The 27,462-nt window shown below is 40.1% G+C and overlaps 1 protein-coding gene across 2 annotated transcripts in view; it reads right to left on the bottom strand.

The window, feature by feature from the left end:
- Positions 1-5,922: 5,922 nt before the first annotated feature.
- ppp1r37 (protein phosphatase 1, regulatory subunit 37) overlaps positions 5,923-27,462 on the bottom strand; it is a 51,225-nt gene continuing 29,685 nt past the window's right edge. The window contains exons 3-13 of one of the 2 annotated variants that reach the window (XM_042486398.1): positions 23,059-23,104; positions 22,841-22,941; positions 19,504-19,623; positions 15,554-15,704; positions 15,258-15,413; positions 13,763-13,875; positions 10,879-11,020; positions 10,628-10,794; positions 7,432-9,217; positions 7,243-7,328; positions 5,923-6,060 (exon numbers count right to left, since the gene is read on the bottom strand). In XM_042486398.1, coding sequence (XP_042342332.1) covers positions 7,252-7,328; positions 7,432-9,217; positions 10,628-10,794; positions 10,879-11,020; positions 13,763-13,875; positions 15,258-15,413; positions 15,554-15,704; positions 19,504-19,623; positions 22,841-22,941; positions 23,059-23,104 — 2,859 coding nt within the window. In that variant the 3' untranslated portion in view covers positions 5,923-6,060; positions 7,243-7,251. The remainder of the gene's footprint in view (positions 6,061-7,242; positions 7,329-7,431; positions 9,218-10,627; positions 10,795-10,878; positions 11,021-13,762; positions 13,876-15,257; positions 15,414-15,553; positions 15,705-19,503; positions 19,624-22,840; positions 22,942-23,058; positions 23,105-27,462) is intronic. The other variant, XM_042486397.1, reaches the window with a different exon arrangement.

Raw genomic sequence — 27,462 nt, 5'->3', positions numbered from 1 at the left:
GATGTTCTGAACATCCATCGCCAAGCTACAGGGAATGTTATCGCCAGAAGAGAAGTCGCATAACATCACTCAATGGAAATGCAGTCATCTCGCAAATATTTTTTATAGACATTTCCAAAATAGTGCTTAATGTTTGCACAGATCTGTAACAGGAACCTGTCTTGCGACTTCTCCTCTTTTGACCCTCCTTACTGTCCCTTTGCTTTGCTTCACACTGCTAAGGACTGCTAACCCAGGAGGAGAGCGAGCAGTAGCTTGGAAGACGGACTGTTGTTCAGCGGCTGTAGTGGTCGTAATCCATCAGTGCTGTGTCTTACCCTAACAAATTACACCCCTTTTGCCTAACCCCAACCAATGAAGGCAATGAGTACAAGCCAATCATAGAGAGAGTTGGATAGCCATTCCTTCGCTATCCCAGGGTTGCAAATTTGTGTCCAGGAGCTGGGGTTTGTGCTGGATGGATTCATGTTGCTACAGCTGCTGAGTGTGGGTCTGTCTCCAGATTTCATGGCGAGGTTGTTTGTAGCTGCGTGGAGTCAGGGGGAGGACACACTGTGATCTGAGGCTCCAGCCGATAAGTGTGAACTTGATGCCACAGCTATGGGCCTTCGCTGATACTGACACGTTTTATTTTGTTTATTTCTAGATTCTCTGTTAGACTCTCTTTTTGATAAGTTTGTCCTTCCTTTCTTGGGTTGTTTGTTAGTCCAGGCTTTTTTAGCCAGTGCTGGAATAGCGATTCTCTCTGCGGGATTATCTGCCCCTGAACCAACATTTCACCCACAGGATGTGCATGGGCATCTGCATGTGTTAAACAGCTAGTAGAAACACTTTCTCTCTGAATTTGACCTGTGATTGAAGTCTAGTTTTCTCTCAGAACACTTAAATTATAATATGCTCAAAGTTTAATATGGGATTTTTTGCCCAGCGACTCCAAAATTACATTGCCTACGCCAGCTTTAAGTCCATATGTCAAATATGTTAGCAAACACAAGACTATTTTACACATGTAATAGACAATGGAAAACTTACCGTGCAGACTGATCCCTTTCAGAGATTTTAGCTATCATATAATAGGATTATTATTGATACATTGTCATTTTAGCAGTATGTTAATAAAGCAGTTTGGAGTCCTTTTTATACTAAATACAATATGTACAAAACATCATTTTTTTGTAAGTAATATTTAGTAAGGTAATATGTTTTGTATTACAAAAACAACAGACTACAGAGTAAATATAGCTGTCAAATGAATGAACATTTGAATTGTGGTGGAGTTGTATAAAGTAGCTGACATGAAAGAAAAAAAAGAAAATCCATGTAATAACCCGAAGACTGTGTACAAGTACAGAACTTACAGTGCAGATTCTCACCACAGGTAATATATTATTTACGAACTTTATCTGCTGATGAAGGTAAAGATATTTTTAATCAAACTGCTATATACAATGTCAAGAATGAACCTTAAACTCAACAATTATGATATGTTATGATATTGTTGCTTGAAAATGACAATTAATTGATGATAAAAAATGTTGAAAATTAATTTTCTGTTGATCAACTAAGTGATTAATAATTCTTAGCTTCAGTCAAATGCAATTTCTGTTCTACCTTTCTCCTTTATTTACTTCCTGCTGCTCCTTTTCAGACATGAAATACTTATGTTCATTTACTGAATATTTATAGTGGGCATCTGATGTCTTATTTATTTTATTTGTTGTCTGATTTTATTTGACATGTTCAAAATAAAGATATATCTTATCTTTTTTTTTTTTTATTTCTTTCTTCTTACTTACTATTTTGTAGTATTTATAGCTGTCTCATAGATGTTGCATTTGTGCCAAGCGCTCTTTTACACTTCAAGTCATTTTGATTTTCTACATTTCCATTCTACAAATTTTGTTGTAGATTTTTTGTATAATTCCTTCCTTCTTTGTTTTGTTTTTGGCAAGCAGTGACCAATGCAGTTTTGCTGCACAATTTGTCTGGTTTTGTGAGTAAAACATCAACATCCCTTTAAACCAAACCAAAACACAAATAGTTTGCAACCAGTTAATGTTTCTGAAACTACATACCTGATCCTGGTTCAATTTGACTCTCAGCTGTGAAATAAATCAATAACAAATTCTGAGAACAGCTTCTTCTTACCTTAGACTGAGGCAATCTAACTTTCTGTGGATCTGACACAACAATTTCACAGAAACTTTTTATTTTACATTAACAGGCTCTTCAGCTGTTTACCCTGCGGTGCTCAATCACATGTTTATATTGATATAAATAGAGACAGAGCCTCAGGAGATTCTGTAGCCATATGACGGCCAAGAAAAACAGAGAACAGGAGGCGAACAGAATGGCAAAACACTGCTATTAATCTTCTCATCACACTCTAGACTAAAAAACAAATTAGCATATTTCTTTAAGTATCAAGCTAGGGCTTAGAGAGACTGAGAAAATGCCATATCATTCCCTTTTCTTGTGAAATAACTTGGTAGTTTTACCATGTCTAGCCTCTAAAAAATGTTAATATTTAATCACTGAAATGTCTAACGAGAGACAAGATGTCCGGAGTACGCTAAAAATTAAAGTACATACTGTAAATCATAATGCTGCCCAGATCATGTTTTTATGAACATGATGAGGAAATGTTGAAGGAGTTGTATGCACATAGTGTAGATTTCAGAAGGGACGCAGCGGACATATTTAGAGCATGTGCATTTGTGTCCCCAATAAAAACATGAAAACTTTTATCTGACAAAACTGAAGACATTTACACCTTAAAATGTTGCAGTAAAAGCACAAATTTATGCGTAAGACCATGACCTTTGAACACCAGAATCTAACCAGTTCATTCTCAAGCTCAAATGGACGTTTGTGCCAACTTCCCTCAAGACATTTTTGCGATATCGTCTTCATGAGTATGAGACAGATGGACAACATGAAAATAAAATGGCTCCAGCCACATCTATTGCAGAGGCATAAAAACATTGCCAGTGAACATAATCCAGGCAAAACGACATTTCTCTTCAAAAAGTAACGGGTAAAACAAATCAGTAGTATAAATGTAGTTTATATGAGACAGGGTTGCCTGTCTCATTTTGAGGGGTCATAACACAGATAAAACACAAAAGACCCTGTGCTACATTTGATATTTGACTCACTGGGGCCATCTGCGAGTGCTGAAATAAATTGTTATTAAAATCACATTTAAATAATTTCTGACTGTTTCCCAGTCTCCCCTCCCTGTACTATTGGAGCATAACTGGGTGGGATTAGTTTATCCTGGAATTCCTCACATACAGAGAGAGCTCCCACCCCGCCGCCACTACACACCCTCACTCCAGGAGACGAGAACCAACAACTCCTGGAGTGAGTTTTTTAAGGCATGAAACAGGTAAAACCATCCCAGATTATCCCAGTAAATACAAGCAAAGATCAGAGGAACTTCTGAAAAAAGAGAAAAGAATTTCAAGCAGCAGAAACCTAAACATATATATAATACATATATAATTTTTTTCCCTAGCTTTTTTATAAAAATCCTGGTCATCTCATTGAGACCCCTCAGGTTTTAAATTGTAAATTTTTATAGGATAATATAATATTAATATTTTACACATACTTTTTAGCCATGTTAGCAGCATGGCTGTATGGTACTGTCTGCTGTTCCATCACTTTGATCAAGACTGAAATATCTCAACGACTATCGGAGCAAATGTCATAATTTCTACTGGTCTCAGCTGTACTTTGTTGAGTGCTAATTCTTAAGTTTTATCAAGGATTTTACTGTAATTTATTCACACACGACAGACAAGCAGCATCCCTGTGCTTCAGTCTGACTGGACCATGAGGGTGAAGACCTACTGAAAGATGTGTGATGCAAAGTTAATTTTCTATTTAACATGAACAAATCACTCTGCAAAGCGTTGTAAAAATCTCAGCAAGTAGGACTAGGAGTACAAAAACTGAGAGTGGTCAAAAGTTGAACATTTTAAACCCATCTGCAGACACTGAAACATTCAGTCGTCTCATTTAGTCATTACATGCATTTATTTGAGAGGAACAAATTTCGCCATACATATCCGTGTGATTACCAGCACATTTCAATTAAGTTAACAAGTCATTATTAAAAATTTCTAAAAATTAAAGCATAACAAACAGTGGGGGCAAACTATCTGTTGGGTGGAGAGGAGCAGGAGGATTGAACGCTGCTCCTTTTCAGAGGAGAAGAAAACAACAAACAACACACCTGCCTGTATCTGCTTCAGGAAATAATCAAAGCAGGTTTTTTAACGAACAAGTTGACATTTTATTTAAAGTCCTTGCTCTGGAAAACTCAGGACAGGAGTTGGATTTGAACGGAGACGTCAGCGCCTGCAGCGTGTTGTACATGATGCTGGTCACACCTTCTCTTCCATCTCTTCTGTGGGAGAAAAACACCAGCGCCCCCGTGTGGCCGCAGCTTCACCCAGCAGAGTAGTGTTAAAACAATCGGGGCTTGGATAAGAACTGATAAATGCTTCCTTGTGTTTGCTTTAATTACTGCACCGCGACTGCTACCATAGTCAACCATTCAATCATATTTCCTTCCAACACAGATTTCCCGCCCCCCCTCCCCCCGAAAAAAACCCCAAACTAAATATTTGCTCTAATTTGAATCTGAAATATACATCAAAAAAATGGGGTTAATCTTTAAAAGCAACCCCCAAAATGGAAAAGAAAAGATAAAATGAGGATGAGGAGGGTGAAAAAGGGGGGAAATAAATCAAAAAGGGCGCAAATAGCTATAAAATAAATAGAAAATAATTTCTTAAAGCAGCCCAAACAAAAAACAAAGACTGAGTGTGAATTGGTTGAATGTTAAAGGCAACATGAATAATGAGCGGTGAGATGGCACCAGTGAAAGACTGAGGGACAGGAGGAAGGAGAGGGGAGATGACGACAGAGCTGCTTTTCTTTAAAGAGTTTAACACGACAGTGACGGGTCGAACATTGTGATGATAGTGTCTGAAAGTTGCAGAGAAAAAAAAAAGATGATTTCACTGAAAAATAAGTCAACCAAAAGCAGGCATCTTGCTTTCCAACATTCACAGAGGGTTTTTCAGCTGGGAGAAAAATTAACTTTCAAAAAGCTTTTTTTTTGTTGTTGTAGCGGAGGCAGGCAGGAGAAGGTTGCAGATCCTCCTCATCAGATCTGAGGAGCAGAGGGGGACGCTGATTCCTGAGGGGCCAAAGTGAGCAGAGAATGAGGAAACAGACAAAGAGGGATGTCACTTTGGCAGAGGTCCCTTAAGTGTTTCATTTTCTCCCCCCTCGAAGGAGGGGATATAGTCGGGAGTGGGGACACAGACATAAAACATTTAAACAGACACGTTAACATCTTCAGCTTCCTCGGATATAAAAGCCTTTGACAGACTTGCACCTCTAAGAACAAGTTTTTAAAGCCAGCAGGTCCGCTCAGCAGGGTCCATCATTATTTTGTCTTGTGACTGTGCCATCATCCCCACTTTTCGCATGATCACCGTTACGTTGTTGTGTATGTGTGTTATGACAAAAAAAATCTAATTGCTTCCCGGACGACAGTGGAAAACTACATGAGAGAGCAACAAGAGGGCTGTGAGAGAGGTCCATGTTCTGTCTTTGGTTAGTGTTTATCCCCCAGCTCTCTTCGTTCTCACTCACAGGTGGCTGTTTTCAGATTGACAAAATGTAGTGACAACAGGGTGATTTACCCCCCCCCCCCCCCCCCCCCCCCCCCGTCCTCATACTCTGTATATGTGTGTAACGGGGCGGGGGGCCGCCTTATAATGTGCATATGTATGTGTGTTTCAGTGGTTGATGTAGTGTGAATGTAGAGGGTTCCTTATTTGTCACAGCGAAGCTCCAGAATGTGATTCAGTCCTTTTTCATCATACTGTTGTGTTTTCATGTTTAGAGCTTCTATTGTAACGCCAGGTCTTCTGTCCTTTATGGAAAGGTCGTGTTGGTGGTGAAGTCAAAGAAGTGACAAAAACATTGTAGGGCAACCAGTCATGTTGTAGCAGAGCCATACAAACTATCAGAGTGCTGTGGAAGTAGAACAGAGGAGATAAATTAGTCCAGAGTGCCGCAGAGAACATTAGTTCTCTCACTATTATAGACCAAACTCATTAATAGTGAACCTAATTATCCATTATCGGGGCTGGGGAATACAGGTAACAGCATAACTTTTTTAAAATACCAAAAATATTGTACTGACTTGTATTGTATTGTAACTGTATTCCGAATACAGTTACTATCTTTCAAAATCGATTACTTGAAAAGATTATTTTGTTTATGTACAATTTGCTTTAACACAGTGCCATTTTGATTACATTGTTTTCTGTTGTTTTTCTAACTTACCTAAGCTGAACTTTAGTTGGACACCATGTTTTTATTTACTCCTGTAGCTCAATTTGAAAGCTGTGCGATGCATGAAGAAACAACACATTTATCAACAAAAGCCTAAATAACGTGGCCGCTAGCTGGAGGGAGATCACCAGGAAGCTGAGCGTTTTCTGTATTTAAACACCACTTGCTGATGGCAATAATCTTGTCCATTTCCAGTAAATATCACAATATGAAATATGTGTTTTCTATTACAAATGTACAAAAGTAGGAAGATGGCAAATACTAACCCACCCAGTGGTTACATCTCCAGTCGAGCAAACGGCTGATAGTCTATGTCGTTTGATTTCATGACGTAACAGAGGTGCATATTTAACGGATTTACAATGGTCAGAGAGCAGCACTCCCTTACTGTTAGGACACGGTATAAAATTCATACAATGGCTCTGCATATCCCATAAACAAATATCTCACATACACAAAAAAGTGTGACGTAATTGTCCGCGCAGACAATATGTGTACGTCTGTTTTATGACACCCCAAAGTTCTGGCTTGCAGCTATCTGCTGGACTATCTCTTGCCCAATCTACTCTGATATTTCCATGGCATGTGAAAAAAGGTGCAAGATGGAAGTGTTTGTGAATGGGATGCATGCATAAGGAGTGAAAATCACTAGCAGTGCCTTAAAGGTTATCCCAATAATTACTGGCAACTATAAGTGAAAGAGGCTTCATGGAGACGACGTGCTTTTGAAGGAGTAGCTTCTGCAATATTAAGTCTCCATTTCAAGGTAACTTTACATCAGCAGTATGATGGTTAATCTACCACATGTCTAATTGATTTATTGTAATCTACTGTACATATGTTTATGTAAATGTTTACCCCACAACCTCATGGTGCGTCTCTCCCCGTCTCCAAACTGGCTTCTAGCAGCAGCTCCTCCAGGTCTTGTCCACAGCTGACACTCACTACACAAATGACAAATAACACACATTACCAAACAGGACTGTCACCCAAAAACAGGAATATTTATCTCAAAACCAGCAGAGATCAGTTATAACAGCGACTCACCGTGCTCCATCACACAGCTGCCGGGCTTGGGGCTTTCGGCCTCAAGAAGATGGAGGGAGAACTCAGGCTTCAGGCCGTTGGGCAGAGCTGAATTGACAACCTCCTCCTGAGCATCTGCGAAACACTCGCCTTCATCTGCAGAGCTCTCATCGGGTGAATCCTCCTCTTTGACGGACTCAGTTGTGGCAGGTTTGGGACTCTTTGGGGCTTCTCCAGTTTGAAGATTTGACTCCTGAGCTCCAGCCTGAGTGACAGATTCCTGTTGATCAGTCTGCACAGAGACAAGGGGCTCCACTGCCTGTTCATCTGCTTCTGTTTGCTGCTTTGGACATGGTCCCTCTTGGCTTGACTGGCTGTCCTCTCTCTCTGTTAAACTGTGTTTTTCATTTCCTGACAAGTTGGCTGGCATTTCCTGTATCTCCTGCAGTGTAAGTTGCTCATCTTCTTCCTCTATTTGGATGGGCGACTGGCTCTCCTCTGATGCACATGCTAGCTCGTCTTGTAGCTGTTCATGAGTCGATGTTAACGGTTGCTGCTGCGCTTGTGCTGAAGGGATATCAGTCTGGGTTTGACTCAGTTCGTCCAACTGTTCACACTCTGTGCTCACCTGTCTCTCATGTTCAACACAACCTCCCTCCTCTCCTTCCCTCTTTTCTTCCACACATTTTAACTCAGGTTGGGGTCTTTCAGCGCTCTCTGTTACCTCCTCAGTCAGCTGAACTGCTGACGCCTGCACAGATTTGACGGAATTTGAAGGCAGGGCTGGTGTTTGTTGACTCGGATCTGTCACTTCTGGATCTAAAGTACGAGCTGTGACATCCTCTGTAGGTTCACTTGTAGACTGTGGCTCTATTGTAGTATTTAGTGCAGACTCTAGCGAGTGTGCTACAGGAGTCTGCTCTGTCAGTTTACAGTCTTCTGACAGAGCAGGTGAGTTCTCCTTCACATCCTCCTGTGTCAGACGTGTTTGTGTTTGAGATGAGGTCGGCGGCTGTGTCTGCTGTGTTGCGGGTGTATTTACATCTACAGGTGTCTTTGAAGCCTCTTTAGCCTTGCTGGGAGCGGCAGGTGCACTCATCTTGAACTGTAGCTGCTGCTGCTGCTGCTGCTGCTGCTGCTGCTGCTGCTGCTGCTGCTGCTGCTGCTGCTGCTGCTGCTGCTGCTCGGGGGGGCTCTCCACCCGAGTTACCATGAAGATCTTGTGGCCCCTCCCTGGACTAGAGACAGATATACAGCGACCTGGAGAAGGAGGGGTGCCGGGAGGAGCTGTGGATTCTGTGACGGTGATGCCAGAAATGACACTCTGCCCACCAGCAGGCGAGGCAGACGGGGGTGAGGACGTATGTGAGGCACTGAGAAGAGGCTGTGCAACCCCCGTCTGTGTTTGAGGAGCGGTCTGGTTTGAGAGAGTGGTGGAGTTTGATGTGGAAGAGGAGTTTGTTACCACTTCCTCCTCCTCCTCAGTGTCTGAGTCTGACTCCAGAATCATTTGAGGAGCGCTTGTCTCAGTGCTCTCTCTTGACTGGCTGCTTGTCTGTTCTTCTGTTCCTGCTGTTTCACCTCCTTCTTCTCCCTCTTTCCCCTCTTTGGGCCCTTTCTGCTCTGGTGCTGGTTCCTCCTCCTCTTCTTCTCTGGTCCCATCCTCTGTGGCGATTTCGGCCATAGATGCTGACTGCCTCATCTTCTGCTCTGTTTCCTCCTTCTCCTTAGCCAGGATGAAGTTCCTCTTGCAGCCATTCTGGATCTCAGCCAGCAGGGCGCGCTGAGTCTCAATGAAGCTCTTTACCTGAGAGACACAAAGATTCATCTCAAACATGCAACATAAACCACAAGAACATCAAAATAAACACAACTAAATCAAAGCAATCCCTACAATCTCTTTTGAGCCCGTACCTTCCTTCAGGCTGATGCTTTAGTCAGTAATAATATCTTTTTTTCAGAAAACAATTTTCTTTCTGTTCTGGTGGCCTACAGGTTAAGAATAACTGTATCGTCACTCACTGCCTCTCCTCATTTCCTCTTTCCACTGTCAGCTTTTCAATAAAAGCAGAAAATGCCCCCCAGAAACCATTAAAAATGCCAAGGCTAGTATTATTCTGTGTTATTTTCCACAAATCCAATAAAAAGAACAAAACCAAAGTTGCATTAGTACGTTTTAGAAAATGTTAGTCAAACAGAAGTGAATATTACATTTTTTGGGGATTTATTTTGACTGTGTATGAAGGATGCCATAAAACTTAGTCTCACATAGTGAGACCTGTCTCCACAGCACTGTGACAGGAATAGAGAAAGCAGTTGAAGCAGACTTTATCATTCTGCTGTGGGTGAAAGAAAAATGCTTTGGCTTGTCTGTCTTTCTTTAAACTAATCACAATCGTTTTGGGCAGCACTTAACCCAGGATGCAGTGACGGTACCCTTGCAAAATAGTGTTGGGTGTTGACTTGTTTCGCAGGTTTTTTTTCACTTTTTCAAGGACTTATTTTATTTCTAGGGATTTAATTGTTTTGTCTACAACCAGGGTCTGAAATTAACTTATTATGAATAAAAGGTTATTATTCATCTGGCATGTGATTGGCAAAGGACAAAAAAGCAGGATTTAGAGTGCAGAGCACTGCAAACAATACTTACATTTCTTAATGTTGAATTTAAGTACTTAAAGCACCTCAAACACTTAGTAGAAATGCTGGTTTTGGTGAAACATGGTGGAATTTGAAACCACAGATGATTTGTTAGCTGTATGTGGCTCTGGAAGAACATTATATGACAATATCACACATGCTTGTGTGAAGTGCAACAGATTGGTATACTGGTGGAGTCAGTGTCACATGCGGCTGCCGGGGTAAAAAGATGTGGCAAATCAACTCCGACTGTGTGTCAGAAAACGCATCGACATTGGACATGGGAGTCCTGCAAGATGGGGTCTGGGTGTTTCTGAGGTGCTTTCTCAAGTTGTCTCATTTCTTGAATATCTTTACAACAATTAACCCTAAAAACAAAGTAGGCATGCCTTATTGCATGATCCAGATCTTCATCAAAACTCTTAAATCAGCTGGTCAATGACAGACTTACAGCCACTGTCTACATTCGCTGAGTCATACTGTCTCAAACTTGTGGTACACTGTGGTACACCGCATCTCCAAGTTTGTTTTGTACAACATTTTACCTGATCCCCTCTATCCCCTCCCACTTGCTTACAGTTTCTTTCTTGGGCTCCCGATCAAGGTCAAGACGCAGCAGAGAGGTGTTGACTTTTAGGGCTAGTGACAGCGCCATCAGTCCGCCTGTCTTGATCTCATTCTCTCGAAGGTCCAGACGCAGCAGTCTGGGGCTCTCAGCAATGAATTCAGCCACAGCTACAGCTCCTATAGCACCAGATCACAGAAACACGTCAAAAAATGCAAAACAACATAAATCAACCACAAAAACTGACAGGCACTAGTTCCTACCTTCGCAGGACAGTTTGGTGGAAGCGAGGCCCAGTCTAAGCACAGAGCGGTTGGCAATCAGTCCGTCTTTCAGTTTGTGGACCCCTTCATTACCCACAGAGTTATGGCCGAGGTTCAGAGTCTCCAGACTCTGGGTGCATGGCTGAGAGGCAGAGACACAACAGATATTGATGTGTTTATTAGATTGTTTAAACAATGGAAGAGTGCTGTTAAGTTTTAAGAGCAAGAATATTGTCAGTGGAGTCTTGAAAATACTTTATTCATGGACTAATTAACTGAGATTATGATGATATCAAGTGTAAAATGTCTAGAATGTGTTTTAAGGTGTTCATAAAAACTGTGTTTATGTGGTAGCTTTTAAACCTAATTTATGTGTTTGTGATTTTTCAGTGTGTCTGATTCTTAACTGTAAAGAGTTTTGACATTATAAAGAGTCACTGAAAAAGATTATTCCTCCTTGGAGGCCACAATTTACAACTTAATGGGCTGATTAATAAGACTCTTTCCAATTATCCCTCCTTTTATCTACTGTGGAAATGCTAACTGCGTATTTAAACCTCCCAGTGAGCACCAGAGCTTTGCTGCTGATGGCTTGAGACCTTAAGCATACACATTTATGTTTTTTTCACTATGTGAGAAATCTGTATTTATTTTGTCAGTGTATGTGCCTTTTCTTCTTATCCTGGTTACTGCTGAATGCCTAACGTTATTATCTAATCACAATGTGGCGATCAAATACACTGTGGTTATTTGTGGGGTTTTGTATCAAACAATCATGTGCTGTTCTTTTTCAGTATGAACAAGTATCTGGGCCATTTTTGTGTGTCCTACAACATCTCACAAGCTTCAGCGTCACACAGATTTCATGGAAGAGATAAAAATGCACCATTTTATTATCCAAAAGAACAACCATCATGAGTTTCTAAAAATAACAGGACTGCAGAGTCATAATTCTCCATAAGAAACAACATGAGTTCATGGGCATCCATTTGCCTGTTTTTGTTTTGTAAAATCTTTAAATAAGTATTTTACTAATAGAAAGATGTTTTTTTTTTAAAGCTAAGCTGTCTATGCAGTAGAGAGATAGAAATACTTTTGACATTGGTGCTACATTACCAGAGAAAACACAGTGAAAGGGCAGTGGCATTCACTTTTATTCAAGATGAAACCCTCACTTCACTGCACCGGACCAATTAATGCTCCCGCTTGTGAGTGATGTAAACCAAGTTGGTTTTAACTTGTCCGAAAACAATATAGCGACCAGCTGGTAACAAACAATTTCAAATTTCAGTTAAATGGCAAACTAAACTATGATTCTTAAAACATTTGAGGTGGGAAATATATAACTCATAACATATTTTATCAGCACTGCTTAGTTTTGCCATTTGAGCGTCCGTTTTCACAATAAAGGAACAGCATGGTGCCCACTTCCTGTTCACAAATTCTCACAAACAAAGAGTGCACTGAAAAATGTTTCTGAAGACATTTAAGGTGAGAAAAGTGTGATACAGTAACAGAAACTGGGTTTATATTTGATCAGCACTCCTTAGTTTTAACTTTTGATCGGCGTTTAAGAGAGAGAGAGGGGGGTGGCTGTCCTTCTCGATTCACTTCTGAACTATTTATCAGTGGAGGCAGGCATACTAAAAAACAGAAGTACAATCTGTAGATTGTCCAAAAGCCCCAGAGCTATTAAGCATTTGCAGAATGTCGCGAAATAATGTCATTCATCAGATTTGAACTGAAAGATGAGCAAGAAGATCTGGGCCCTGGTTTAGATGGAAGGGAGTTTACCACAGGTCCTTTATACATACTACCCACGTTGTGATTATACAAAACTGGTTGAAAATGGGCAAAGTATCCCTTTAATTACAACACTGTGTCTTTATTTTAAAGACGACTATTTGTGTAAAAAATATTACAATTACAATTAAATATACAGTTAAATTCTGGGTTAAGAGCTTGTCAAACATGAGTTTTGGGGAGTTTTTGTAGATATTACATTGGGTCAACAAAATTAATCTCATCTCATTAAAAAGTATTGGTAAACTGGGAATAATGTGAGAAAGAAACATGCTGCAGATGCTGCATTATAGTCATTAAATAATGGTATGTATGCTATTCTTGTAAACCTTTCTGTGGTTCTATTAATAAGACAAAACTGTAACAAACATTGAAAAAAATGTTACTCTGACACGGCTGAGACTATAATGACTCAGCAGTCATTACAACTGAAACAATGAGAGCACAATGAATGTGAAGATAATGACGCTATCACTCAACAGCAGACATGAGACCAATGACTTTAGTAATGGATTATCTGTGTCAGATGCTGTGACTGGTACGGCACTAAGACGAGCACACATCTGTCCACTGAGCAAGATATGTCTGCTCAAATTGTCAGCTGTATTAATGAGACGCCTATGTGGAGATGTCCACTCAAATCAGACGTCATAAAACCAGTCAACATGGCACATCGACTTACACACCTGTCACTTGAAAATGTACACAAAGAAATCATGTAGCGTTTTTTCAAGCGTAATTAAAGTATTAGTCATTCATCTAACAATGAAACAGTTGTAAATCTATTTTGTTTAAAAAGCTGCACAAATTTTGTGTTGAAATCTTGTTTCGTATCAAGTAATCCCCACTCTCTCTCTCAACAGATCAGCAGATATGAGGACAAAAGAGTAAACCAAACAGCAGAGCTCTATTTTGATCACCTCTTTAATAGAGTAATGAGAAGAAAACTGAATTCTCTCTGCTCAAGATACTATAGACACACACGGCCAGTGTTTTCTTCTTAAAACCTCAGATAAGTGTGTGTGAGTGGATTTATGGTGCCAATGTGTATGTGTGTGTATGTGTGTGTGTTTGTGTGTACCAGTGCAGCAGCGAGGTAGCCCATGCCATTGTGTGTGAGCTGATTGTTCCATAGCACCAAAGTGACGAGGCCTTTCCTCTGCTCTTTTAGTCCTTCGCACACGTAGGCCAAACCTGTGAGGACAAACAGAGACAGACAGAATTAGTGTATCTGTATTTAACTTAAAAACATCACAATTTTAACCAAACATCGTGAACTAAAACAAAAAGGCGTAATTTGAGGTGGTCTGGTGCATTCACAGCAGCAGCTTGTTTGCACTGTCTTGTATTTCCTAAGCTGCACTAGTAGATGAAGGACATTTATTCTACACATTCAAAATGTTACATTGCAGAAGGAAAACTATAAATGCATGAATTTATCCTAAAAAAAAGACACAGATGAGCCTCAGCTGTACTATATAAGAGCATGATTACAACATGACATCTTGTGTATTTATATCTGAACTTATCAGAGTACAACAGAAAAAGTACAGTATGTATAGATGAAAAAATACATTGTAATGGTTGAAAACAAAGCAAGAAACACATTTTTACACAAAACTGAGTTAATTGGTACAAAACAAAAAAGGGAAAAATAAAACTTTTGGAAACTTAAGTTTGTCCCCCAGCTTGAACTGTGACCTTTTTTTTGTAAATTCAAATGAATCCAAATGATCAAACATCAGACTGGGGTTGTGTTTACAATCTTATATGTCATATTTGACATTGTGAACAGATGATTAAACTCATCATTGATGTCTCTCCATAAACACAACACCTCTGTGCTGCTGCATGTGAATACACAGGCCCATATGCAGACTATTTAATGAGTATTTAATGTACTTTTTGCTGTATTTTTTTTGCTTTATTTGGCATTACTTTTGCTGCGATGACCCAATTTCTCAAAAAGGATCAATAAATTCTCATCTTATCAACAGTGTTTCCCATTCAATGATTTATTTCTAGCAGCTCACCACAATATAGCTATTGACCTCCACATATTGATTATCTTATTTTAAAAAATACATGTTTAAAATCTGACAGCTGATAAAATAAATTAATAGAAACTGATGCAATCGCCTGTCTCTGTCTGTGGCAGCTGTGTGTTGAATACAAGACAGCAGGTATCTGAGAAGTTGAAACAAATATCACAGTCCTCTACACTAAGGTTGCAAAAACACCCAGAAACACTTGGTGTTTCCGCTGATAATGGTCTCTCGTGAGTAATAGTAGTTACTGGATGTAACCTCAGCTGTATGAGATCGCGTCTTGAGGCAACAGCTTAAGGTTCATACAATTCAAAGATAAATAAACTACATAATTATACTGTAACATTAGGCTTCATGATCAAAGTGAGTTCTTGTATCGTATCAACACTGATCTGAGTGAAAAGGTGCTGAGGGTTCAGGCACAATAAACAAATCTTTTCAACATAACAGTCCCACCTTCAGAAAACATACAAGACTATAAAACAATTATACCACAGTATGTGTTAGTGCTACATGACGGCTGCATACCAGAGTCTAGGATGTGGTTGTTGCGTAGGTCCAGGATCTGAATGTTGTAATTGAACTTAAGCAAGTTGCCGAGTTGGGCTGAGTCCTGCAGGCCGTTGAGCTTGTTGTCTGCCAGGTACAACTCCCGCAGGTTCATATTCATCTTCAGAGCTGTAGCTGTCCAGGAAAACAGATTATAAAGGAAGGTGGGGGAAGAAGAAAAACAGAATGTCAGGAATAAAGGATTAAACTCAGGATTTAGGATTCTCCGACACTGAGGGCACGGCTGGAAAGAGCAACCATACTGCCCATCTTACCCAGTAACATGAGCGGTCTGCCAGACAGACCAGCATTCTCCAGGTGGAGGACTGCCAAGCTGCCGCTGATCCTGAGTGCTCGTGCTACAAAGGGAGCCGAGTGGTCCAGCAGAGGAGTGTTACGGGCATCAAGATACTGTAGAGAGCTCGTCTGAGGGTGAAACACCAATAGAAATACACTTTATTTGGCATGCAAATAAGAAATCTTAACAGTGTGAAATAATGTCCTCATCATTGTGATGAAAACAATCTTTGCGTCGTTCTTACGTGCAATAAAATGACATAATTATAAAGGCCAAGGAGTTTATAATATAAGTTAAATATATATTTTGAGATGAGACTGTCTTGTAGACTTAAAGCAAGAGGTAAGTACGCATATAGATGATCTATAACATCTGGCTAACTCACACAGCACACATTTTCCTTTGATTTTTAGTACTCGTCCTGTGAACTCTTATCAGCTTTTTATATATTATAGCTGCTGCTGTAAACCAATGAACATCAGCCAAGAGCTTCATCAGACTTAATGCAAATGTGAATGACAAAGATGACGTGTATGCACAATGTCGTCCAGATATAGGCACTTCAGTGTTGTTTTCCATCTGCTTAATCCAAAGCCTCACCTCAGGGATTCAAGGACACACACTTATCAAAGCATTAGTGCATGACAATCTATTGGGCTTTGTTGAAATGAGCCAGTGCGACTTTTCATTGACAAGCTACGACACTAACAGTCTTCAAACTCGTGTCTCTAGACAGCTCTTCACACTCAATGAATGTAGACAAGGGAATGCCTTTTGGTGTAAACACTAATCAGATGAGAATAAGCTTCTCAGTCAAACACAGTTATGTATCATTAATATCTGTGCTTAAGAATTTGTTGGTTTTCCCCCCGAGAAGGGTGAGTAATGAACTGAAGCTTGGAAAAAAAACCAAACCCAAAAAACAAAAAACAGGCCACAACATTTGTACTAACAACGACTGAAAAGTAATTTGTGGTTTGGGAAACAGAAAAGTGTTTATGGCTGTAAACTGACAGGATACATCACAGTCAACTTCAGACATGACAAAAACATCCAGAAACTCCACAATCTAGTTGGTACATTTCCCATTTTCTCATTTTTGTTGCCTCTCGCCTGATTCACTGCCAGCCAGGCAGCATCTCTCATGAGGGGCAGTTGCATTTTTCATGGCCAGAATCATACAATATCAGCTGGTTAAACACAGCAACAATCAATGGCTCCTTCACAAATACTACTTTATTCTTGGTTGAGGCTGCGATCTCACGGGTCAAAGTTCACTGAAGTTCAGCTCCACGTGATGTGAAAATGCAGATTTGCTGTGTCACTAGAGGTGAATGTGGAGAAAGAGCAGACTGTCCACATGTCAGAGGATTGGTGAAACAGTTCCCTCTAGTCTACATGTTGAAGGATTCATGATATTCTAAGTATTTTTGGGTAAAATACTGAACCCTAAATTGCTCCCAATGGCTGTTCCATTGGCGTGTTAGTGTGTTTAGGCTGAATAGCAGGTGGCTCCTTGTAAGGTAGACTTGGGCACAGTTACCATTATCTCACACTAAACAGAAGTAAACAGGAGGCAAATATTCAGCGCTGTTAATTTCGCTCATGTGTGACTGAGCCCTTAACCTAGGGGTCGCGGTTTAGTACGCTTCTGCATCAACCCAATCACTGTCACCAGCTGCAACCGACTGTAACCGACTCTACCCGCCGTATGAGTGCATTGCAGAGTGGCTGCTATTATCTAATCAATGGGATACACACACATACAGGGGCTAATAAGCACTAACATACATACGCTACCAGACTTTCACCCCTGGTGACTGACAGCTGTATAGGTAAGCGGTGTTTTGGCGGGAACTACCCCACCGCGAATATCAGACGCCAACTCTCAATGACATCACCCTCACATGATGGCAACGCCCGTGACTCGGATATTTTAACCTCACTCCAGTATAGCGGGGTAAGCGGGGGCGTGTCGTTCATCTTTATATGCAGTCTATGGTTACAACCCACACAGAGGGAGTGTGACTTCATTCTTTGTTCAGGACGCTATTACTCCACTCCATGTTTACATATCACATAGTTGTTTGCTGTTTTATTAAAGCTCCGAATGCTGCATACTGAACCTTTGAAATATAATATAGTACAGGATGATACAAAACGAACTATGAAAACTGCTTTTATAGAGTGGTTTTACCCTCTCTCTTCCCCTAAAACAAAATCAACAGTCCTTTCACTTTTTTTTTGGACAAATTATTTGTGTTTGCCTGCATGAACTGTTTGTACTCGTCACAGTAATAGGTGCCGACTGACGTCAAAATGCATTGTAAAGGTCACAGGCGGGACTTTGGGAGAGCATGCAAGAAAAGGCCGACCCTTATGTCTGAGTGTTGACAGAAAACAGCAGCGCTGCACGACACAAGTTCAGCCAGGGATGAAAAACTCCCCCACTGTGGACGGATCGATCTTCTCTGCTGGGCACAAAGCTACAATTACAGAAGTAGAGGAAGAGCCCGAAGTATCTGAGACCAAACAGACTCTTTTCTGATAAGTATTTGACTTTCTCATTGAAGACAAACACTGAGAACAGTATCAAACCCCCTTTTTTATATTACAATTACAATTTCTTATATCGTCCTTCCCTGCTCACTTGTTTTGGGAGAGAAAATCACTTTCCCTCAATAATTCTGTTTATTCTGTCAGAACTCAGCCTGTACTTTAACGAATACCATGTTATTTTTTATATACTGGTGCTGCACTGTGGAGCAGCCACCATTTTGATTTAAACAAGAAGAAGTCTAGAGTTTTCTGCCTCTAATGGCATTATACCTGTTGCCACTTTTATGTTTTCACTGTTAAATCCTTTAATACCTGGATCGACATCACTTCTCGCGCTGTGCTCAAATGCCTTTCACAAATATTTAAACATCTGAATCCTTAGTAAATTTGGTTTAATTTCTTTCAAAAACGCAGAGGAAAAGCTGATGAGTGACTTGGCAAGAAATGTCCCAAAAATTGCAAGATAACAGTAGATTTACAAATAATAAAATATAAAAATAATTTTAAAAAAGTAAGACAGGGAAAATTGTCTACAAATGTATATTCATTATATTATTATCATCACAATCATATAATCAAAATTATTACAGAGTTATTATTATTTTTTTAAGCACCTTTCTCAGTCATTTCCTTTTTGGTTTTCCATTCCATAAATTTTCAGGTAATTTTTTGTGCTTTTTACAAATTTCTTGCAAATCTTCGGGTCATTTCTTCTCAAGTTGCTAATGGCCTTCTTTCCATGATTTTGAAAGGCATCGAGACATTTTGCTCAGGTCTTAAAGGGTTAATTGTTGAGCTAACTTTTTAATAAACATTTTTATGCATTAAAATACTGTTATTAATGAAACAAAGCATATATTTACTTGTGTTACAGCACAACTTAATACTTGTGCTTTACTGTCTTTGTACTTGTTTTCTGTTTTTTTTATCGTATCTCTTCTTACTGTGTACACCTAAGTACTGATAAAATACAATTTTATTCTCCTGTATGCTGATTAGTGTTTTGAAGTGAGTGACACTGAATTCCACTTTGAACCTGGAGGTCAGATGAGGTTTCATTTATGTTAATGATGATTTCATTGAGCTATAAATCACTTTTTACTGTATTTAAGTGCATTTATGTAGATACTTATTTTATGGTTTAGTTTGCAATGTTTGAGTTTTGTATTTAATAATTCACTGTTTCATGTCATATGTCTGTCTTTTAAAGATGTTGGAGCCATTTTGGAAAAAAAAGTGTTTCCAGTTTAACATGTTATTCTTTGGAGTGTTTTGTTGATCAAGAAATAAATCATTCTTTCCTATTCCCATCCTGTTGTTTTTCTGTGCAGACAATGTTTTCCACTCTAGGGGAGGATGTTTTCTCACCTTCCTCATCATGTGAGCTGCGGCCTGCCATCCCCGTGTGCCAATGTGCTTGTTGAAGGAGATATTGAGATGTGTGGCGGACTCATAGTACTCGATCATGTCAAACAGAGCCGATGCACCCTGAGAAGCACAGACAGAGAAGACATTAAACATTATGCAAACAGCTTTAAACAAATCTCACAGTCGGTCACAGTGTCAAAACCCTGAAAGAGATGTTATTTGATATAGTCTGGAGCAGCTCTAGTTGCCATAGTAACAGTCCCTCATAATAGGCTCCTGAGGCGTTTCCATGAGGGCCTCAGGTGGAGGTAAAGAGGAGACACCTGCCTACAGCTGCAACTAGAGAGTCAGTGACCATTAAAGTAGTGAACATGAAAATAAACAGTAACTGCTCCTATATTCTACATATAACACAGAATGAGGTTTATTTTAGATGGTTAAGTGTGTGAGTTTTATTTTGTGTTGCTAAAAGATATTTATTGCGTCTGCTGACTTATGAGGGGCTTTAGACACACATTTGTTCACAGATGTAGATAGTGAATTCAGGGTTTCCCACAGATTCTTTATTTGTGGTGGGCGGCTACGATCAAAACATCTACTGCCTCAAATAGAGTTTTTATGTTTGGAGCTGGACCATTCATTAGGTACGCTATGGGAATATATGTACTGTTCCATTATGCATTACATCACACTTTCAGAGCCCAGACGCAGCAGAACGGCAGGCACAGTGAAAGTGAAACTAGACTGTTTAATGTTCAAAGTCTACAAGATTACTTTCACTCACTCTGCACCAGCTTCTCCTTTCGTACATTGATCTGATCATCTCTGACTGGATGAACTGATCAGTTATAAAAGCTGCGACTCAAACTGCTGTTGAAGGATAAAAATAAGTCATGACGCTATTGCCTATGCTGGTAGGCAATAGCGTAGAGGGGCAAAGAATAGAGGGGCAACAAATTGAAAAGAAAAGAAAAGAAAAGAAAAGAAAAGAAAAGAAAAGAAAAGAAAAGAAAGACAAGAAAAATAGGAAGCTTACTTTATTTGACTGGTTTGTTAAAATGATCCCATCATTAATTTCACTGAGCACAAACCTATTTTTGTCTCACCAACATGTCAAACAATATTTACGTCACAAAGATGCAATTTGAGACGCATCAATGGCTCGAAAGGTTGTTTTTATGTCAAGCAAGTCTGTTAGCTAGCCTATCTGACAAGACAGTTCAGCTCTGTAGAGATAAATGTGTAAAACAGCATTCATTACAGGCTGAAAAATGGTGCAAAATCATCAGTGCATTAAAATAATGAAGCATGAGACTTTGCTTGTTAAAAGGAGCAGATGAGGGACTAAAAGTGAAATGTCAGGTCCAGTGATGCAGTGCACTCATGTGATCAGGGTTTTAATCTCATTTTGGTGTTGATGGTGGTGTGGGGAGCATCTCTCTATCACTGACATACTGACAACCTGCAGACATTGATGATGGTTGTTATTTTTCTTTTCTGCATTAATTAAAAAGTTATTAGCATGTTTTCACAGAAAAATGGGCTGCTGGGTCATTGGTCCCTCGTGTCTCTCACTTAGAAGCATTTAAAAGCAAACTTAAACACCACCAGAATCATCAGCCAGCGGTGAATTTACTCGGTGGTGAATTTGTGCAGCCAATTGCGGGATGTGACTTGCAGATTAAAATGTGGGCATGAGCTGATGAAAAGTAACAAAATCAGACAGGCTGCTGCAAAGCGTCTCATAACCTTTCCCCCTTTGTGTGTGTATACAGGGAGACATTACTGAGTATACACATGTGTGTTTATCTACAGGGTGGGGGAAGATGAGTCACATACAGCCCAATAAAAGCCAGCCTGTGTTAGTGCTCCCCATGCCTGCTCCTCCCCACACTTCTTAAAACATCTCTCTAAAACTATTTTCTCTGCTTTCATCTTCCCATATCATTCCCAACAAGGCGCCACTGCTCAGGCTCTGCCAAATCCCGCTATCTACTGTACGCCTCTCACTCCCATCTTCTCACTTCCCCATTCAATTCTTTCTCTATTCTCCATTTCCCTCCACAAGCAACACTTCCCCAATATTCTCTCCTTTCAGTGTTTCATTTCATCGGAGCCCAAGGAGAGACACACGTCTCAGACTGAGAGGCTGCTCTCTGGTGACTCAGTCACTGACTCATTCAACTTCATTCATATTTCCGGGGCAGCGCTCCACGTTGGGTGAAAAAAGTGCGTATGTCACTCTGCATTTGTTCAGATTGTGTGAAGCTATGGTTTGTGTGTTTGTATTTTCTAAAATGAAGATCTGTTAAAAAAAAAACCAAAACTGTATGTACAATAGTGTAACGTAAAAGCTTGCATTTTGTGTTTAAATCAGAACCTGAAGACCTGAAACATAATCCATCAAACCAAATCAGTGTTGTCAGATGACACTTCTCTTTTGATTAGTTGCAAGTGAAGGAAAATTATACAACAAAATGGGATGCAGCTGAGAATAATGATGCATTTGTCTACGCCATCTTGTGGCAGTACGCTGTGTGTATCTTTGAGGTCTAACAGAGTTGTTAAAAGCATATCCTTCCACAAAAAACCTTTGTAGATATGTATTTTTGCAAAAATTTGAAACCTATATTGTTTACATGCACGTTTACTTGTTAGCAGTCTTCCTCCATGGCTTTCTTGATAAATTTCTGCACATTTTTGACATTCAAATCACCACCAACAGCTGATCAGTGGAATGGTATAAAATCATCAGAAGCATTAATCCTGGGTGACCTTGACCACATCCACATGATACAAATGGAATAGGGACTGACTTTTAAATACATTGCTTCATAGTGCTACAAGTGGACAAAAACTCCACAGTGTACTTTAAATTTAAATTCATTCAAACCAGCAGGGGATTGGGGCCTAAATCAATTTTGCAGTTAAAGGTTGAAAGTACCAACACAGCTTTGGCAGACAGGAATAAAATAATGAGCAGTAATTAAAGGGACCCTTCCTACCCTGAAGAAACGTATCCTGAGTGACTGTCTGAAAGCGGAGTGCGTGTCTATGTGTAATACAGTATATTTGGAGCTCTGTGTGAAAGGAAGTGGTCAAGGCCTGTGTCCCTTTGCTCCACACTGCAGCACTGTCTCTTTTTATGCGTGTCTGCAGCCCAAATGTCCCTAATGGTGTTTACACAAGTGGACATCTGGAGTAATCAAAAAAGCCATGACAAACACTGCACATCCTGCCATTAGAATGAGAGTAAAAAAGAGGATCAGAGTGTGAGACAGGGTAGAACTGACAGTGAAAAAGAATGAGAGAAGGGCATGAATTAGGATCTTCTTACATCTTCATCCAGGTTGGTCTGCTCCAGGTCTACCACTTTAAACTGGACCCTCTTCAAAATCTCCTCCAGAGATTCGCATGCTTTGTAGTCAAGCTTCTCACCTGAAGACACGTGTTGATAAATATTTTAAGACACGTAAAAATGAATCTCTATATATGAAAAAGATTTCCACATGTTGAATTCATAGTATGAAGTAAGGCTGTTATTTTGGTGCTTACCTTTTAGATCTAAGCATTCATTTCGCTGAGTCAGGTCTTTCAGTTCCTACAGAAACAAAAAGAGGCAGCGTCAGTAAGAGCTGAGATTGTGAACATGTTGAAACTTTCACATCACACAGACGGCAAACCAATACATTAGTTCAGGAGATAAAAAATTGATCTTGTGTAAACTAAGATCAACCTCTGTTGCAGAGAAAAGCATCTGCAGGATGTGTGTGCCATTGTGTCTTTGAGTTTTGGTCACATTGGTGAGTTTTAGGAAGTACTGAAAGTGAACAATGAGTGAGACCCAGTGACAGCAACGTTGATAGAAACAGTGCATTAGACCCCTGAAGGGCCTCTTGTCTGCAGCTTTATCTAAAGGTCCTAAAACACAAAGCTGCCGGTCAATGTTGGGTCATTGGTGAGCATAGTCGCCCTAGTTCTTGAAGTGTTCCTGACACTAGTCTTCAGCTGATTCAGCACGTTCAGTCGGCATTGGACAAGGAGCCTGTCAGTGAATTAAATCAATCTGATTGGCAAACAAAGTACTAAAGTAAAGAGGGTGTGAGATTTAAAAAAAATAAAAACTTTTATTAGGTAAGATTTTTGGCCATTGAGCTTTTTCAACTTTATTGTCCCCTCAGGGAAATTTGTTTTTCAGCCAGACAAAACAGAGAGTAAAACAATCATGCAGAGTCAGCCATAAGGTACAGCAACATACATAAATGCAAAAATACATTAAAGGACACTAAAAGGAAAATTGTCCCTAAAAACCATCTTCAGATGTCCACACTGAGAAATTAGGCTTTATAATGGATCATTTCTTTAGCAGAAGAGAGCAGCTAACTCTGGTTTTCTCTGTTGCACTACACCTTCCCCTACAATATTTACTGACCAAACTGTGCAGAGTATGTCCATATACATTGTATTTCCTATAGCTGCTTCACAATAAAGGCCTTCCCTTCGTTCTCTGGTGGAAAAACTGAAGCAGCAGCAGGAAATATTTGGTGTGCATCAGCAGTAACTTAACACAGCTCTGATACAGCTAAAAGCATTCAGTTGAAAAAAGGGCTTGTATGAAAAGGCATGCAAAAGTGAGACTAAACCCTTAAGAGATTTGGTTAAAAGCTACAAACCAACATAACACGGTAACAGTTTTAGAAACATCCCTTTTTCAGCCAGCACTAGAAATAACATGTTCACGACTTGATGCAGCTTAGCACAAATAAAGCAGGCAAACCTGGGCCCACGGAAATGTGGCTGCCTCTACTGTTTTATGTTTGACTTTATTCTTTAAACCTGAGCATGTACAGTCTGTGTCTATGTGTTCATCTTGACTATGCCATTGATGTTGTGATGCAGTCCGACTCCACGGCATCACAGATCAAAAGGTGGAAAGATATTTAACCTCTTGCACTGGTAAAACACTCAACCAGCCACACAAACATGATAACACGCAGAGTGCAGCCCTCAAAACTATGTACCAGCAAATCCCTCTCTCTAGTTGACTGCCCAGCCCATTCAGCATGAACTCAATAACCTCTGCCCTCGTGCCACACTGCCATGACTTATCTGTGTGTGTCTGGACATACTGATGATGGTTTAGTGGTAGGGAGGGTTCATGGCCTCCTGCTTGACTCAGCGGGTCCCAAAACCATGATAATGATATGTGACAGATGCTACAACCAACATACTGTATTGTCATAATATAATCAGCAGGAAACAATATGACACTAACAAACCCACTGTAGTAGTTATTCAGATGATTCAGCCATGAAAACGAAGAAATTATTTGCTCTAGGAAACATTATATGAAAAACAAATTATAACACTATTTTATGTGTTTTGTTAAATATGGTTTAATAAAAAAAACCCTGGCTGTTCTTCATTATCCAGATGGTGTTGATTATGTAAGCACGACCAGAAACACATTTTGGGCAATTTAACAGCAAGACAATCTTCACTTACAATTAAATGGGGCACCTGTCAGTGAGAATGATTTTATCAGTGTAAATACCTCTCTGACAGAGCTGCCAGAACCCAAAATAGTGCATGACGCATTGTGCGCCTCTGCACGAGTGGTGGTATGGGTGTGTGTGTGTGTGTGTGTGTGTGTGTGTGTGTGTGTGTGTGTGTGTGTGTGTGTGTGTGTGTGTGTGTGTGTGTTGTGGGTGGACTACATCAAGCTACTGATTCTCCTTCTGATGTTGTTCATTAAATTCTATGGTAACTCTTGCTATAATGTGCCTCTTCTACGGTTTTCCACCAAAATGAGCACGTATATGCAGGTTTTTGAAACGCAGGAAATCCCACTTAACAAAGCCAACTCCTTTTGATGTCACAAATACACCAGAAACAAGCATGGAGGCCAGTGAAAATGTGTTATCTGTTACTTGTTCGGCCTCTCTTTAAAACTCTTTACAGACTAACTTAAAGCAATGTTTGAGTGATGCTTGGATGGAGATGGATGGAATATGTGATCAGGGTTTACATTTGCCAGCATATGCCGGTGTTTTGTTGGAATAACCAGTATTTGTCCAGCACATGAAAATAATGCCCAAAATGTCTGGTGGGAAAAAAGTCAAATAAATTCATTAACAGCATAATCAACAGTTTAATATTGTTGACCAAGAAGATAGGTTGCCAGGCCAGGAAAACTTAAATAAAAAACTTATTTTATTTGGACCAGATTTCAGGATTCAGTAACAGATGGATCTCTTTTTCTTTTTATCCACCGAAGCTGTACAGAGTACGCCCTGCCTCATCAGCGTACATCACATTAATGGCAGTCGAGTGTCCTCCTCTCAGTGTGCTCGGTGTGGGTGACTGCATCACAGATAACATTCTCCTTTGACAAAACCGCAGGGCTCCTCGTGGATTCAGCATGCCGAGCTAGAGAGCGTGTTATGGGCTTGGCATCTTTTCTGTTTAGTCACTCTGTTCAACAGCTTCTCCATTTAGGCTCGGTTCTTACAGTCTTATTTTCAAGTAGGCTATTATATGGCTATTTAAAAGACGTGTCCTTTAAATGATCTATAGGACCAAAATTCTAGAGTATTAACAGCTATTGTGACTGAGATGACAAAGATGTATGACAATGCACAAAAAAACCTTTGGTTGACCTTATAGCCAAGTCCAAACCCATAGACGACCAGGATAAGTATGCAGCTCCTCTCTGAATGAGTTAGTCTGGCCTCACAGGGACCAAAATGGAGCTCTCAGAAGGTCCTTGTGAATTGTTAAAGAAATGCTTTGACTTTTTGGGAAATGCACTTATTTGTTTACATTGCACAAAAGCTTGAGTGTAAAAAAAACCCAAAAAAAAACCACAATACAGCAGTTGAGTTGTGTCTTTGGCCAGTCCTTGTGCTTAGGTAGGCTGACCAAAAGCTGGCTCTGGCTTGATGATTTATTTTGTAATCCTCTCATTTAACTCTCAGTAAAAAAAGAAATTTTTTTGCCAAAATGTTGAACTTGTGCTTTACGTGCAACACACTGAACACTGCATATTTTGCAACCTGCCTTAAAAAATACGCTGTCAGTTTTTAGACATGCGTGGTCTGAAGGACCTCAAAGGGTCAAGCCACTGAATTTGGGATGCAGCATGCATGACCTTTAATTTGCATCCCTAATGTGTATAATATGTCTGTGCTTTAATGACAATAGAAGTAGGATTCTGTGCAGCACATGGTTGTTTTCAAGTTATTCAGAGTTGATGTACCTGTCAAGTGTGCAGCAAAAGATTCTGTCCTTTTTTTACATAGATATACAGTTTACTCCCTCCAGAACAAAACTACCGTATACCACATATACTGAACCATTCCAGATAAAGCATGTTTCTGTATTTTCAGAGGGACGGAGTGTACATGCGGGCTGCGTGTGAGACATTGCATAATGGGGAGACCACTTGTCCCTGAGGGAATTGCTGCAGCAGAAATGTGACACAAGGCTACCAAGTGTCCAGGTCGTAAGCCTCTGTTGGGAGTTACTGCAGAGGAGGCATTCAACATGCAGCCTCTAAATAGTGACCCTTATAAAACATACAACATACCAGAAATGTACATAACCTGTAGGGCCACTGGCAAGCTGCCACGTGTACATAGCAGTTGGACTTAATAAAGAAAGCATTTAGAGTCCAAGAGGAAAAACACTGTAAAAGGCCGAGCTCCTCCTGCAAACCCCCCTCTTACTGGTCAGCCATTCGGTCTGACTGGCTTGTTTATGTGGCTGGTTACTGCAAGGATGACTAAGCAGAAATGAGAGGGGGTGGTAGTGGACCATAAGACTACAGCGGCGGGGAGGGATGGAAAAAAGCCAGACATGAGCAATCACAAAAAAGCAGAATATGATCAGGGTGAAGGTGAAACATCTCTGTGATGATAATCTCAGGTCAGTTAAGCCCCAGTGGAAATGTACCCAGAC

This window comes from Plectropomus leopardus, chromosome 5 (assembly GCF_008729295.1).
Source record: "Plectropomus leopardus isolate mb chromosome 5, YSFRI_Pleo_2.0, whole genome shotgun sequence".
Classification (NCBI taxonomy): domain Eukaryota; kingdom Metazoa; phylum Chordata; class Actinopteri; order Perciformes; family Serranidae; genus Plectropomus; species Plectropomus leopardus.
Note: the sequence above shows the minus strand (reverse complement) of the source record. Positions and strands in the feature narration are given on the sequence as shown.